Below are 14886 nucleotides of genomic sequence, written 5' to 3' on the forward strand. Positions count from 1 at the left end.
GACATGAAATCACAACATGCCTCCATGGGTGTCTACTCCTGTCTATCCTCCACGGAGGCTACTGTGATTTCAAGTCATCAGATACATACAGTACAGTACATACAGTACAGTAGGGGTACGACAGGATGCTAAAGTGCCAGAGATGAATGAAATGTAGAGCTCTCAGTCAAAATATGTGGGCATGGTTCACTGGTAGCCCAGAAGAGAGAAGAGTCAGAAAAGCTAATTTGCATATCTGATCTGATCTAATTTAAGGAACAGTTCCCCACTGCCAGCTAATTTGTGGTGATAAACAGTTACAAGTACTCCCCATATCAGCAGGCGTTGTTAGTCAGGGTGGTCAAAATCTGTTGACAAGTCTTCTATACAGCAGGTGCTGATTAAACCTATAAGCGACCAGCCTGTTTAGGTCTAAGATGTCCATTAACTTTTTTGCAATTTTATACCCTTACCTTTCAAAAGCTATCACTATTAACCTGCAAAAAAAACAAGCCCTCGTATGTCTACAAGTGTGAAATTTTAAGTTGGTTGCATTTTAGGTTAAATTAGAATTTAGTAATGAACTTTTATTAACCCTTAACTAGATAGTAACACAATGACTTGAGGAATGGAGGAAGCCACAGCACCCGATACGGTTCAGTTCTAAGAAATCGTTATTGTAACATCATCCAAGCATAAAAATTGCAATGTTTCGATTCCAGTTGAATCTTTCTCAAGCATAGATTCAACTGGAATCGAAACGTTGCAATTTTTATGCTTGGATGATGTTACAATAAAGATTTCTTGGAACTGAACCGTACTGGGTGCTGTGGCTTCCTTTATTGCTTATGCTGACTATGGGACTCTGAGCACCGGACCCCCAGCTGCGAGCACCACCCAATTGTAATTGGAGTCTAGGAGTGCTGTCTTCTCTTTCTCCTTTCAACACAATGACTTGATCATTATATTCTTCAGGTCAGTACAACTCTAGAGACATCAAATCTCTAAAAATTGTCTCTAGTAGGGGGTCATCCATATGGAGAATGAATGTGACCAGCTAATTTATTTTTATATTGTCATGTATGTATGCATTCACATGTATTATAAACAGGACAACACAACTTAGCATGTTTTTCTGAAATACATTTTATTGATATGGTCAATGTTGTGAGGAATTCTTAGAACACAGGAAATAGGATTTTACAAACAACAACTGACATGCTCCCTTAGGCTGCAATGCACTGACCATTGGCACGGAATGTACACATATTTGGGATGGTTGAATAAAACACATGAAATAGCAACACAAGTGGCACTAAAGTGGGCAAAATTATCTGGTGATTTTTATTAGAAGTTGTTAAGCCAAGACTGGTAGGGCTGATAAGAAGGCCATCAGGCGGATATAGATTTTGGGGGAATCAGATGCTTTAGAATTGATTCACAGTAAGCAGACATAGTTTAGGTACAAAGACATACACAATATATCCAACCTAAGTATACAATTACTAGTTTTCTAAATAACATCAGTGATTATGATTAATGTTGGCAAAGAACATCTACACAATGCAGAACTGGAATAATATGTTAAGCACAATATATTGAAGAAGAGAACATATCTTGCAAATGAGATACTGGTCTATATGTATATTGCTGTGTAGTGAATAAGGAGGTTGTGCAACCAGACGTGGTCAGTACCTTCCAAAGATGGCTGCCACCTGTACAGATTGTGTCTCCCTATTGAAACTTAACAAGTATTTTTCCCTATTCTCTTTGTCCCACTAGCGCTTTAAAGAGTTGGAATGTACGACCCAGTACGCCGTAGAATAGGAGGGTAGACTAGCATTTTATATGAGCAAGAGTTTTCATCAACAGGAGGTTGGCCTCTGCACTTTTATCACATTTAGTTCTTCAAGATGGAATCATACACTTGGTACACATAGTTACACACCTCCGGAGCACGACACTTCAGGGAAAGCTGCAAGAGGAACAACACACACAAATATTAAAATGGAAGTCTCATGGATTTCACCTTCAGCAGTAAAATAATTATCAATACATTTCCTACCAACCAGAGATACTGTCCTAGTCTACACAGTATAGGTGGCCATACACTTGTCAGCAGTTGCATGAACACTTGTTTAATTAACAGCCAAATCAGGCTGGTTGTTAATTAAAAAATTGTTAATGGACATGAAGTGTCTCATACAACTACATAGTAGAGTGAATGCAAGTGTGTATCAGAACCTTCTTTAACAACATATGGTTGTTCCTTGCGTTCTTCAGTCAATCAGCCAGCAATTTTCAAGGATTACAATGCCTCCCATCATACAACAAAATGGTTTAAGCAGTTTGTTGAAACCGAAAACACTGAAACAATGAAATGGAGAGTCGAATCTAAACCCAATAGTAAACCTCTCTAAAATCAATGGTGACAAAAGTCACAGAATTGTGGAAGAGTGGAAGAAGAGTGGACCAAAATCGCAGCAGAGAAGTGTGAGAGACTGGTGATATCCTGTGGCTAGAGATGTGCGGAGGTCAATCAAAGCAAAGTCCTATTAACCTCCGACTACTGATTGGTGACTGTTTTTACCTTCAGTAAATTATATTATAATCTTTCTCTGTTTTACAGTCATTTTGGTTCTCTAATTATGATGATTAAATTTTTAGCAAAATAAAGGTGTTATATTGATGTACTTTGGTAATTTTTTAAAACACTCTTCTAGTGGCTTGGTGTACCCCTTCTAAAAAATCCATCAAATGTGTATCCATGGAATTTCTGCAAAAAAATCAAATGATCATACACTTTTCTCTAATTTTGATCTCCAGTCTGTCTCCATATATAGAAATAACTCCATATAACAGTATTTTAAAATGTAATTAAGAAGCTTCCATATTTTTTTAGGCTAAGAAAAATAGGGTCATGGCTTAAAAAAAAATTGTTAAAAGACAAAAATGACCCTTATTCTATAACTACCAAAATAATGAAATGAATGTATGTGCAATGTTATGTTCAATTCGTTATTGGTTTCCCGAGAATTAAACTCACAAAGAAGCCCTATTGCACTGCATATGTAGTGTAATGTATTTCAACTTGAATGGTTATACATGTGCAGGATAAATCATAGGATACTTTCTATTTTCTGCTAGCAGGCATACAACTGCACCAACTAGTAAATGTGATATAGTATCAAGACTGTTATGGAGACTCCTCCTGTTCACCATACTAGCTATACAAGCCATTAATCCTAGTATCAAACTAAGTGAATTTAACAGAGGTGAAGAATGGTATCTATACTTATCCACACTGTCTCACTATCCATATGGTCAGGAAGTAATAGTTCTCCTTATGGAGAGTTTACCAATTAACGTCGCCTTATAGGTGTGTGGAGACTTATAGCCACTTATGGTCTACTAGGGGATTCTGGAAAATATGCGAATACATTTTCCAAGGTATTAAAAATGGAAAACAATGGGATTAAGCCACACCAGTATATCTAATCCACAAGAAACAGATTCCCAATTGTAGACAACCCTGTTTCGACCTGGTTGGGCCTCGTCAGCATAGCGTACTGTTAACGTCATTGATGCTCCACTACAGGATTCTGTTAAATATGCAAATACCTTGATATAACACAACTGATTAGCCATTTTTCAGCATAGAACTTGGACATAAAGACTTTTGCTTACAATTTTCACAAATATCATAACCTTCTTCATTGATAAAGTAAAGGCTCCAGTCTGGAGTTACATAGAATATACAGCGCCATCACTTTCTACAGTTTAACCGGTTCGCGACTGCCCGCCGTGTATTCACGGCGGCGGCCGCGTTCCGATGCATGGAGAGGGCTCGCGGGCCGAGCCCTCTCCATAGCCGGTAAGTCTCTGCTGCATATTGCAGCAAAGGCTTACCGGTAACACCCGGCACCGATCGCGGGTGTTTACTTGCAGAACGCCGCCGGCAAAGTTGCCGGCGGCTTCAAACAGATGGCGGCGCATGGGCGCCGCCATCTTTCCGAGGATCGCCGCTCCCTGTGACGTCATCGGGGAGCGGCGATCCGTTGCCATGGTAGCTTCGGGTCTCACGAAGACCCGAAGCTACTTCGGGTTAACCCATTCATTACAATGTGCTATCAGCACATTGTAATGTATGAGGAGTAAAATCCCCATATACTGCCATACTGTAGTATGGCAGTATATGGTAGGATCGATCAGACAACCTAGGGTTAAAGTACCCTAGGGAGTCTGAAAAATAGTAAAAATAAAAATTAAAAAAAAGTTAAAAAAAAAAAATTATAATAAAAAAACCTAAAAATTCAAATCACCCCCCTTTCCCTAGAACTGATATAAATATAAATAAACAGTAAAAATCATAAACACATTAGGTATCGCCGCGTCCGAAAATGCCCGATCTATCAAAATATAATAACGGTTTTTCACTGCGTTTAACCCCGTAACGGAAAATCGCGTCCAAAGTCAAAACTGGCACTTTTTTGCCATTTAAAAAAAAATTAAAAATTCTATAAAAAGTGATCAAAAGGTTGTACAGTCCTAAAAATAATATCATTGAAAACATCATCAAAAGTCGCAAAAGATGACACCCTCAACTCCATACACCAAAATATGAAAAAGTTATAAGCACAAGAAGACGGCAAAATAAAAAAAAAAAATTTTGTTCATGAGGTTTTAATTTTTGTAAATGTATGAAAACATTATAAAACCTATACAAATTTGGTATCCCTGTAATCGTACTGACCCGAAGAATAAATTAGATGCGTCATTTGTGGCGTGAAGTGAAAGCCGTAATATCCAAGCCCGCAAGAATACGACACAAATGCGTTTTTTCACCATTTTCACTGCATTTGGAATTTTTTTCCCGCTTCCCAGTACATGGCATGGAATATTTAATACCATCACTATGAAGTGCAATTTGTTACGCAAAAAACGAGCCGTCACATAGCTTTTTACGTGTAAAAATAAAAAAGTTATAGATTTTTGAAGGTGGGGAGTGAAAAATGGAAATGAAAAAACGGGAAGGGCCCGGTCCTTAACCGGTTAATATCACTACACAAGAAAAATGCTAAATATAACACTGCCTATTACTGTGTTTGTGTTTTGTGACAAAAGGCCACATCAAGAATGTTAGTTATGCAACAAAAGCTTAATACCAATTATTATGCATATTAAATTCCTTCTACTTTAACATGGTTCCCATCTTATGTGTTCATTTTTTGAATGTTTTGGATCGAAGACTGAGAATATCCATTATTGTCATATAATCCAAAAATTGTGGTGGATCAACTCAATTACACTCCTGCAGTAGTCTAAGTTAACGGTTTTATTTCCTTCAGTTTAACAAAACCAAAATAGCTATACACACTGACCTGGGTCACAGTCCTTTGTAAGTTGTGGAGTCTGTCCACCAGCAGCAGTCTTGTGCTGTGTTATCTCCAACAGCTCTGTCCCAGGTCTAGCAGACCCTCAGACTGCCATCACCATCACCTGCCTCACAAATCCCTTTACCAGGTTTCTTGGATACTTACTGTGTAATTGGGGTTGCCTGGTTGGATCCGTAGCTCTGCCAAAATCCAGATGCCATTGGTAAGTTTCAGGGACTGGTACAACATATCCTGCCCTTCCACATTCCTCTTTGCAATAGTGTAAACATTATTATTCTGCAGCTTGCTGGAAACAGTGTCTAAAATAGAAACAGTAAGTTTGTTTTTTAGCAATTCAAGAAAGAAATGTCTGATCAGCGCTCATGAACTATACAAAGGAGCACAGTGAACCATGTCATTCCAAATTGAAGCAATTGCCAATGATTCATCTTTAAAGCACTAAAAAAAACCCTGAAAAGCATTTACAAAAAGATTGTGCGACAATAATGAAAAAGAATACAAGAGGAAAGCGCTTTAGAACATAAATGACTGCAATCACTAACCAACAGGATACAAGAATGTTCAATACAAAGCAACTTCCAATAGTATGGCAAAGCTGAGAATAATGAACTCCCACTGAAACCAAGTTCTAAATTTATGTATAAATTATGTTTGTGTAATAGGACAAATTTTCCATGAACCTGGCGCCAAAAAAATTTGTGTTTTTGACTTTGGGCGCTATTTTCCGTTATGGGGTTAAATTAAACGGATATTATATTTTGATAGATCGGACATGCGGCGATACCTAACATGTTTATAGTTCAATCATTTTATTGAGGTTTCAAGAATCATATAACTTATGTAATATAAAACAAATAAGAGAAGAATATAACAATAAAACCTAACAAATTTATGATTTGTACTGTTTATATTTATCAGTTCTAGGGAAAGGGGGTGATTAGAATTTTTAGGCTTATTTTTAAACTTTTTTTTTTTTTTTTTTTTACTATTTTACTATACGGTACTTTAAACCCTAGGTCAGTGATGGCTAACCTTTTATAACCTGAGTGCCCAAACTTCAGCCAAAAGCCACTTAAAAAAAAAACCCCACTAAAGTAAACACTCCAGTTTGGCCAGGGATGATTAGTGTTTTATATAACTGTGCCTGAATGATGACCCACTTGTCTATACATCAACAAATAGATGTGGATCAGACACAGAATTGTTATGTACAATAAAAGCAACAGCAGGGAAGTTCTGTGTGCAAGTCAGTTATTTTAAAACACTCCTCTAAGCAGATATATAGTAGTAGAAGGTGTTTACAGCAAAGAGCTCTAAAGGGAATCAGGGGAAAAGATCTAGTGATAACGGATAGCAATCCACAATACCTCTGGCACACTACAATGGGTTCAAGCTGGCTTTCTCTGTCTATTGCTCAGCACACTGTGTGCACCCACTAGCACCCTTGCAGAGTAATTTCCAAGGAGTTATTACCAGGCCTCTTGTCTAACCCTGCCGCAGGCCAAGAGACACTACTAACAGAATAATGTTTCATTCACAGGTCTGCAGTCCGAGAAATTGTCCTTTATAGAGCGAGTTACTGTGCCAGAGTCCCAGAGCATAACACTCACTGCACTGCTGTGCCAGCCTTTGTTCTGTGTAAAGGAATCGTGTGGCCTCCCGCAATACTGCAAAGAATTCCTAGGAGTCCATGGGTTAATAACTCTTCTCAGATATAATGCCAGTAGACTGTCACATGACCTGGACTATTTTTAGCTGGCATCACGCACTCTCTCCGAGAACAGAGCTGTTGAACTGGAAATCAGCTTCCATGCTTCCACAAATGCGATCTACTCTTCATCATGATGCATGTAGGGACCGACTAACAGCACATATAAGGATGCTGAAAGGACAATAGATAGGATTGTGGGCATGTAAAAGGGCAGCTAGCAGGAGAAGTAGAGGATTTGGGTATATAAGGAATCATGATCTAACACCTTGAAACATGCCGACAACTCACAACATGGTTAATTTAGCTTAAAGCCACATTTTTATCTATGTATCAGGAGCACTGCATACTATACTATAAACCTAGAAAATAAAACATCCATAAAATCCATATTAAATACTGATGAGAATTCAAAGAGAATTGTAAATCCTAAGTAAGAAGAATAATAAAGTCATCTAACAATACGTTTTTATGCATGCAAGTTTAATCGCTGAATAATGTGCATTTTATGTATGCTTTCAGTAAGCGGAGACACTGATCAGATACAGTACAGCTTACTAAAACAAGCATGTCAGGAGAATTGGAAGGTCCTCTTTAATTGATTTCTATAGAAAACTGATGCCAAGAAGTCAAGATTTTCCAGAAAAGAAGATTTTTCAGAAAAGTGTAATCCATAATTAGTTAACTATTTGTATTTGTTGGAAAGAGCCCTACAAGGTCCCAGCGCTAGAATATTAAGAAGCATCTACAATTTACCATCTACAAATTTCCCTTTGCCACAAAAAGTTAGTGTTCGTTAAACTAATCCACACTAACTATACTTATAATTGGAAACTTCTATTATACAGCAGTACAACTATCCCTATGTTGTTCTTCCCCAGGCCTGTCAAGTTTCACAGTTTGTTTGTAAAGTTCTATGCAATATTTATATTCTTCCAGCTCAGCCATCTATACATATTCAAATTCTTCCAGGTCAGCCACGCCTCCAGCTTCCTGATTAATGGCGGGAGTGCTGACAATACCCCACATTCCCGCACCCTCAAGAATGAGAGATATGCTGGCCGCGTGTGACTCGCTGAATAAAAATCAGCTCCTTCATTTCCCCTCCCTCAGGGATTCTCTTCAGTGAGTCAAACACAGCCAGCGTCTCTCTCACTCCCGAGTAAGGGGGGAATCACACAGTGACTTGGCTGAAGAGAAAGCAAGCCAGGAAGCTGGAGGATTGACTGAGCTGGAAGAACATATGCCAGACTCAGCTCAAAGGAAAGATGATGATTGGACTAACATGGGGTCATTTGCATAGACGGGTGAGTCAACTTTACGAACGTAGAATGGAACTTCACAGGCACGAGGATGAACAATATAGTGATATGTGTACAGCTGTATAATAGCAGTTTTCAAAGATATGCTTAGTTTAAATTGATCCTGAACGCCCACTGACAAAAGACGTAAGCAGGTTAGCAAGTCTGCAGTGATGTCCCACTATTAGCGGCTGTCAGACACAGCCGAAGGAAACCTAAGGAGACGGTATAAGCGATTTATTATTGCTTCTACCTTCTCCTTTCTTCACATTTAAAATAAAAAAAACACAAAAAACATTAATAAATATTTAATAAATAAACACTTCCCAATACAATAAAGAAATTACGAAAAAATATTTTCCCCAGTATTTGTAACTTTAAAATTTAAACTATTCTTATATGTCACAACCACAGGCACAAAAATTTTAAGGTATCCATTTTAATGGCCCATGACAGATGACAGACTGCCTACAGACTACACTATACTGCCCGGCAGGGACCATAGATACATAAATGACACCAATATGCACTTGTTCCTAATATTTCTTACAGTATCAAATTTTCTAGCTTTTTAATTCAAAGCTTATGACATCAAAGCAACAAGAATCGATATAGCAATCTATGGTTGCTGCTCCACAATGTACATCATATTACTTTTATAACACTACCAATTCATCTGCCCTTGTATATGTACAATGTATTTCCATGAGAACGGGATAGGGCATTGATCAGCAATCTTCTCTTTTCTTTGCAGTAGCGCCAATACACTAAAGTGCAATGTTATTACAGAGTCTCTGGCAGACATCTTCTAAAATACTGATCAGAGGAAACAAACAATAAAGCTTGTACAGGTTATAATAGCTAGCCACAAAAGGTCTGTCTGTGTATTTGGAAGTGGGGGAGCAGGAGGAGTTACACTTTGACAACCGCTCCATTCAGCTTTTCTTGGCTGTGGTGGGACAAGGGGGAACCAACCCCCACCCCCAGATCCCCATTGAACAAGTAGTTGATGCCTATAAAGTTCATAAGTGACAACAGCATACTTCTAGTTTTGCCTTTTAAAGGGAATCAATCAAACCACCCCCACTTTACAAATCCATTGACTGATCTAGAGAAGTGACATGCAAATCCATATCTACTTGCAGTATAATTGAAAATATTAGATTTTAATCCCAACTGTGCTTTGATGCCAAGAATCCACTTGGACACCAGAAGTGATGAGTTTTGGATGACATAGCCTCTCCAAGATAGCATTTACTAATACAGGCGGTCCCCTACTTAAGGACACCCAACTTAAAGACGACCCATAGTTACAAACAGACCCTTCTGACCTCTGGTTAAGCTTTCTGAATGCTTTACTATAGTCCCAGATTGTAATAATCAGCTGTAAAGTGTCTGTAATGAAGCTTTATTGATAATCCTTGGTCCCATTACAGCAAAAAATTTTTAAACTCCAATTGTCACTGGGGCCAATTTTTTTTTTGTCTGAATCTACAATTATAAAATACACAGTTTCGACTAACATACAAATTCAACTTAAGAACAAACCTGTATTCAGGGTAGCTGTCAGTCAAATTAAAGAGGACCTGTTACCCGAAGTAATGAATCAAAGAGCTGCGTACTTAAGTAAGCAGCTCCCTAGCCCAACACAGTAGTAGCAGTGTTAAACCGCTTGCTTTATCGGAACATACCCATAAATCTAGCAAACACAGCACTACATAGCTCTTTGAACGTCAGACCATGCTTACAGCGGTCCTGCGTATTCATGAGGAGACAGACACCGCCAGCATATGGTGTGGAAGTCCAGGGCAGAAGCTGAGGAGAGGGGAGTGCCTCTGACCGCCCCCTCATGAATATCTCAGACCGCTGTAAGCTTGGAGCGGCGATCGCAGCGCTATGTAGTGCACGGTTTCCTAGCTTATCGGTATGTTCCGATAAAGCTAGCGGCTTAACACTGCTATTACTGGGGTACAAGATTATCAAAGTCACAGTGCCTGGATCTATGAGTAAGTGTCCCTGATTTATCATGCATGATTTTGATGGCAGATTTCCTTTAAGATAGAATTGTATTATTTCTATGCAGAAACTTAACAACTTACCTGCATTCAGGTGGCATTCTTTGATCTGGAACTGCAGCTCATTCTCATTAGGTATATCTTTCCATGTGGCCAGGAAGACTTGCCTCTCTAAGGAATGAAAGCATAATACAATAAATATTGTACACATAGAGCAAGATCAAGATAATTGCTGCTACAGAGAAATACAAAACTACAAAAATACTGAAACTTGCATCTGGCTGGTGACATCATCCCATAGCTGTAGCATACATGGGTATATGTCATTCCTATTATCCACTAGACATATTTACAGTACTTTGTCATTACTGACTCACTTATACCGCTTCCGAATTTTATGCGACTTTGGCTTTGCGTTTGCTGTACACTCTGTGCCTTACTGCTCTCCCTACCTCTTCCATTGCACAAGAAAGTCCTTAGCTTTATTACAACATTCCTTTAATTTACTCATTGTTAGGTAGCAGTTCTGTAGAGCTGCATTATCATACATTTTACATTGTGTGTTGTTAGCAGCAGCAGGACTGTGAAAAATGCATTTATATTTGAGGAATATAAGTGGAGCACTGTAGGAGTGTTCTTACACTTATGTGCTTGGAGAGCTCTAAACTGGTCTCCATACCCCCACTCCTGTGCTCCAAGTAAAAACTATAATATGTTTTAAGTTGAATACAAGAGCGGTCAAATACAGAGATCTTAAAGCAGGTTGAGGAAATTCCCCCATTACTTAAAGTCCAGCTACAATCCTAGAATTTACATCCATTTTCACAGTCACAGTTCAGAGTCCTGCTGCTACTATCACCACACACAAAGGTATTATATCGTTTTAAAGGACTGCTGCCAAACACTGTCTGCAGTTCTGCATAAAAACCCATGGTAGATTTCTTTTAAAGGAATGATGGTAGATGTGTCCTAATAAGAAGTACCTGAGGAAATATGTTACCTCATTACTTCTTTATTGTAACTTTATATGACAGATTGCAGAAATATAGAGTTATAAAAGTTATGCTAATTGATTTATGCACTCCCCCTGTTGTGCTAGCGGTCCCGACCCCACAGCACCTAGGGCCAGTGAGGGAGAGTGCATAAATTAAAATATGAGGCTCCCTGAGGCGCTCGTGTGATGTAGCCTGAGTGCGCCAGGGTAATTCACCAATAACTATTAAAACTCTATATTTCCGCAATCTTTTCATATAGAGTTATAATAAAAGAAGAAAACCAAATAATCTACAACAGGGTTAATCACTGAGTTTGACCAAATATTCCTGCTCCCAATCTAGAGGACCCCAACAAGCCAACAATTATCCATACTAAAAAGCTCCAGTAGAGCACAAAATATAAGGTACTTCAAAACTGAGTGGAAAAAAAAAATCTAATCTTTATTACTGGAATCATACAATTCATCACAAAATACATCTGCTAAAAAAAAAAAAACAACATTAAGAGATACACATAAAAACATATAAGAAGGAAAGTAAATAGTCGAGTATAAGCCTAGTTTTTCAACACAAAAAAATGTGCTGAAAACGCAAACTTTGCTTATACTCGAGTAAAAAATATATAGCAAAACTCACCTTTCCGGCTTTCCCCGCTGCTGGCTATATAATGGGGCAGGGGGCTGGCTATATACTGGGGGATATGGGCTGGCAGGCTATATACTGGGGGATATGGGCTGGCTATATACTATGGGGCAGGGTCCAGCAGGCTATATAAATGGGGAGGCTGTGACCAATGCATTTCCCATCCTCGACTTGTACTCAAGTCAATAGGTTTTCCTAGGTTTTTTGTGGTAAAATTAGGGGCCTCGGCTTATACTCGAGTATATACGGTATATTCTTCCAAAAGGCGTTGGCTCTATCCACAAAATACCAGGCTATATACTCAAATATCAGTAGGGTAGTGCATATCACTGTTGTACAAAAATAAATATCATATCACTAGCATATACCTATTGTAGAATTTATACCACTATTATCCTAACATGTTACCCACCAGACGCCATCTTTTACTAACCACTACCATACTGTACGAAACCCCAACGTACATTTTGCCCCCTGCTTCGTCTGACGCCTGGCTTAGTATGGATAATTATGGAACATTGTTCCTTTGGAACTTCTTATTAGGACACATCTACCATCAGTAAACTGCTGGCAGATCTCTTTTTAACCTTAACTTCTGATGCTTTCCTGTGTTCTTATAGCAGTTTGTGGATTTTATCTTGCTTGAATTGGTTAATAAAAAAAGAAAACAGCATTTGTGTGCAATAACGTGTCATTCTGAGCTTACAAATGGGTCTGCGCAGACTGAGTAGTCAGTCGGAAGGTTGTCAGTAGCAGATTGTGTTATGGGCACAATCAATACCCATGTGCGTAGTACTGATTCATCCTGCATCATTAAAGATACAAGGTAGAAATGTCTATTTTCAATTCGTGTACCAAGAGGACAACAGAATATCCATTTTAAATGCATGTAAATGAGGATCATGATGTACAAAAGGTCTCCAGTAATGCACCCAGCATGCAAAATTGCCTCTTACCCATTTTACCATCTTCCACAAACAGTACGTGCAGAGGGATGAGACAGCTGAAGTAGAAGACATCAATGTTGTTTTTCACAGCCACCTATCATACACAAGAGCGAGAACCATGAATTAACTCTCTAGATTTACAACTAGCGTTGTGACCCTGACAGCTGAGATCTCATCACTAAAATGAAGGGTTCATAACATCCATTAACCCTTCATCTCTACTTGGCTGTTACCAAATCATTCTCTCAAGCATGTGAACAAAAGTGACATCTGTACCCTTATCTCTAAATAAGAGAAAGCCCTTCTGGGTTATTACTGACAGGAGCGCATTAGAAACATTCAAAACAGATTTATTTATAAAAAGGAATAAGATTTTTCTCAAGGTTTGTCAGTCAGTTACTTGCTGAAAATAGCACTAAACATTTCCTAATACCCACTTATATCTGTCACGTTATAAAGGGTTCTATTATGTCAATAGGAATTAGAGGCTTATACATTTACGGATATTCGTGTATGTAAAACCAATGTGTGGCGTCCTGGTGGAAGGACATGTCCTACAGCTAACTGCACTGTGGGTGGAGGGGGGTGTACTGTTGTCTCACTATCTACACGGCTGTCACATTAATGAACATGTATTGGTGCTGTAAATGTCCCTGTGTCATTGCATCACAGACAAAGCTAAATCTGAAGAATACAGACAATTGACTGGGTGGGTTTCCCAGGAGATATGATGCTGTAAGAAAACCTTTTATTCAGTTACCATGCCTATTCAGCTGACTTGGTGATCATATCAAATTCTGTCTTTTAGCATACTAAGATAAAAAGCTAAAATACAATACAGCATACTGCTGATGTGACAAGGGAACACTACTGTTATCTATACTATGTTTCAATTCTGCCACACCGGATTAGGGGGAAAAAAAAGTCTCAAATCTCATTCTTCCTACTTCCCAAGTTATCACAGTATTACATGTTACAGATACAGCAGCATACATCTTGGTAACTTTCTAGAGTTACTATTTTTGGGGGGTTTTGATATTGGGGGGTGGGGGGATTTCAGTGTTGTGAACATTTTTCTAATATGCTTCATTAACAAATTCTGCTTAGTTTGTAAAGAAATAGGTGCCCCTTAGTTGCAATGTTACCTCTACATTTCTATAGCAAAGCTGTCTACAAGATTGAAGACCGGTCTCTCTGTCTCCTCTTCTGTCTTTTCTGCTCTCTCTCCCTGGCTGCAACACGCTATAAGCATTATTTTCGAAAGACAAAACGGAATGTGAAGGGGTTAATCCTTAGATGTGTGCTCCTGCAGCTTCCATAGACACACAAATTGTACAAACATACAAAGCAGAAATTGTTAATATTGCATATTAGAAAAATGTTCACCAGACCTCCCCTTCGCGCTACAAACAATATAAAAAAAGATCTCAACTGGCGGTTATGCTTTAATTTTTTGCCGCACTTTGCCTTTCTCCGCTGTTCGTGCGTATACTATCCTTAATCTTAGGTACATGACAAAACAGTTTTTTTGGGTCAAGAGCTGGTCGCACAAACTAAAGCCAGCTGCCAGCCCACATAGACCTCTATTGTGCACAGATGCAGTGAGCAAGACGCTTCTCACCAATCCGTGACCGAGCCGGGCAGTCATGCTACAAGTCCTATCTCCCATCTCCAAGCGGCTAACGCGGGCCACAAAGTTATCACCGGTGTGCATGTAGCCTCTTAGGCTGAATTCACAATTTGTGTTTGTATTGGATTTAGAAACACAATTCAATGTTTAGGTAAAAGTGTTTTACCTAAACACTTGCGTGGAAATGAGCAGTAAATGTTTCACCAATAAACAGTGCAAAACACTAATTGCATTCCAGAAAACAATTAAAATGTAATGTCTCAAGGTGGTGGC

The 14886-nt window shown here is 38.7% G+C and overlaps 1 protein-coding gene across 1 annotated transcript; it reads right to left on the reverse strand.

Moving 5' to 3' along the window:
• Nucleotides 1–1107: 1107 nt before the first annotated feature.
• Nucleotides 1108–14274, reverse strand: LOC140111828 (AP-2 complex subunit beta-like; the record flags this gene model as incomplete). The annotated part of the gene is made up of 5 exons (XM_072132433.1): nt 1108–1954; nt 5520–5674; nt 10484–10570; nt 12993–13077; nt 14129–14274. Coding segments are annotated over 5 exons (548 nt in total), but the record flags the coding sequence as incomplete, so codon positions are not given.
• Nucleotides 14275–14886: the final 612 nt, after the last annotated feature.

The sequence above is a fragment of the Engystomops pustulosus genome, unplaced genomic scaffold (assembly GCF_040894005.1).
Source record: "Engystomops pustulosus unplaced genomic scaffold, aEngPut4.maternal MAT_SCAFFOLD_607, whole genome shotgun sequence".
Classification (NCBI taxonomy): domain Eukaryota; kingdom Metazoa; phylum Chordata; class Amphibia; order Anura; family Leptodactylidae; genus Engystomops; species Engystomops pustulosus.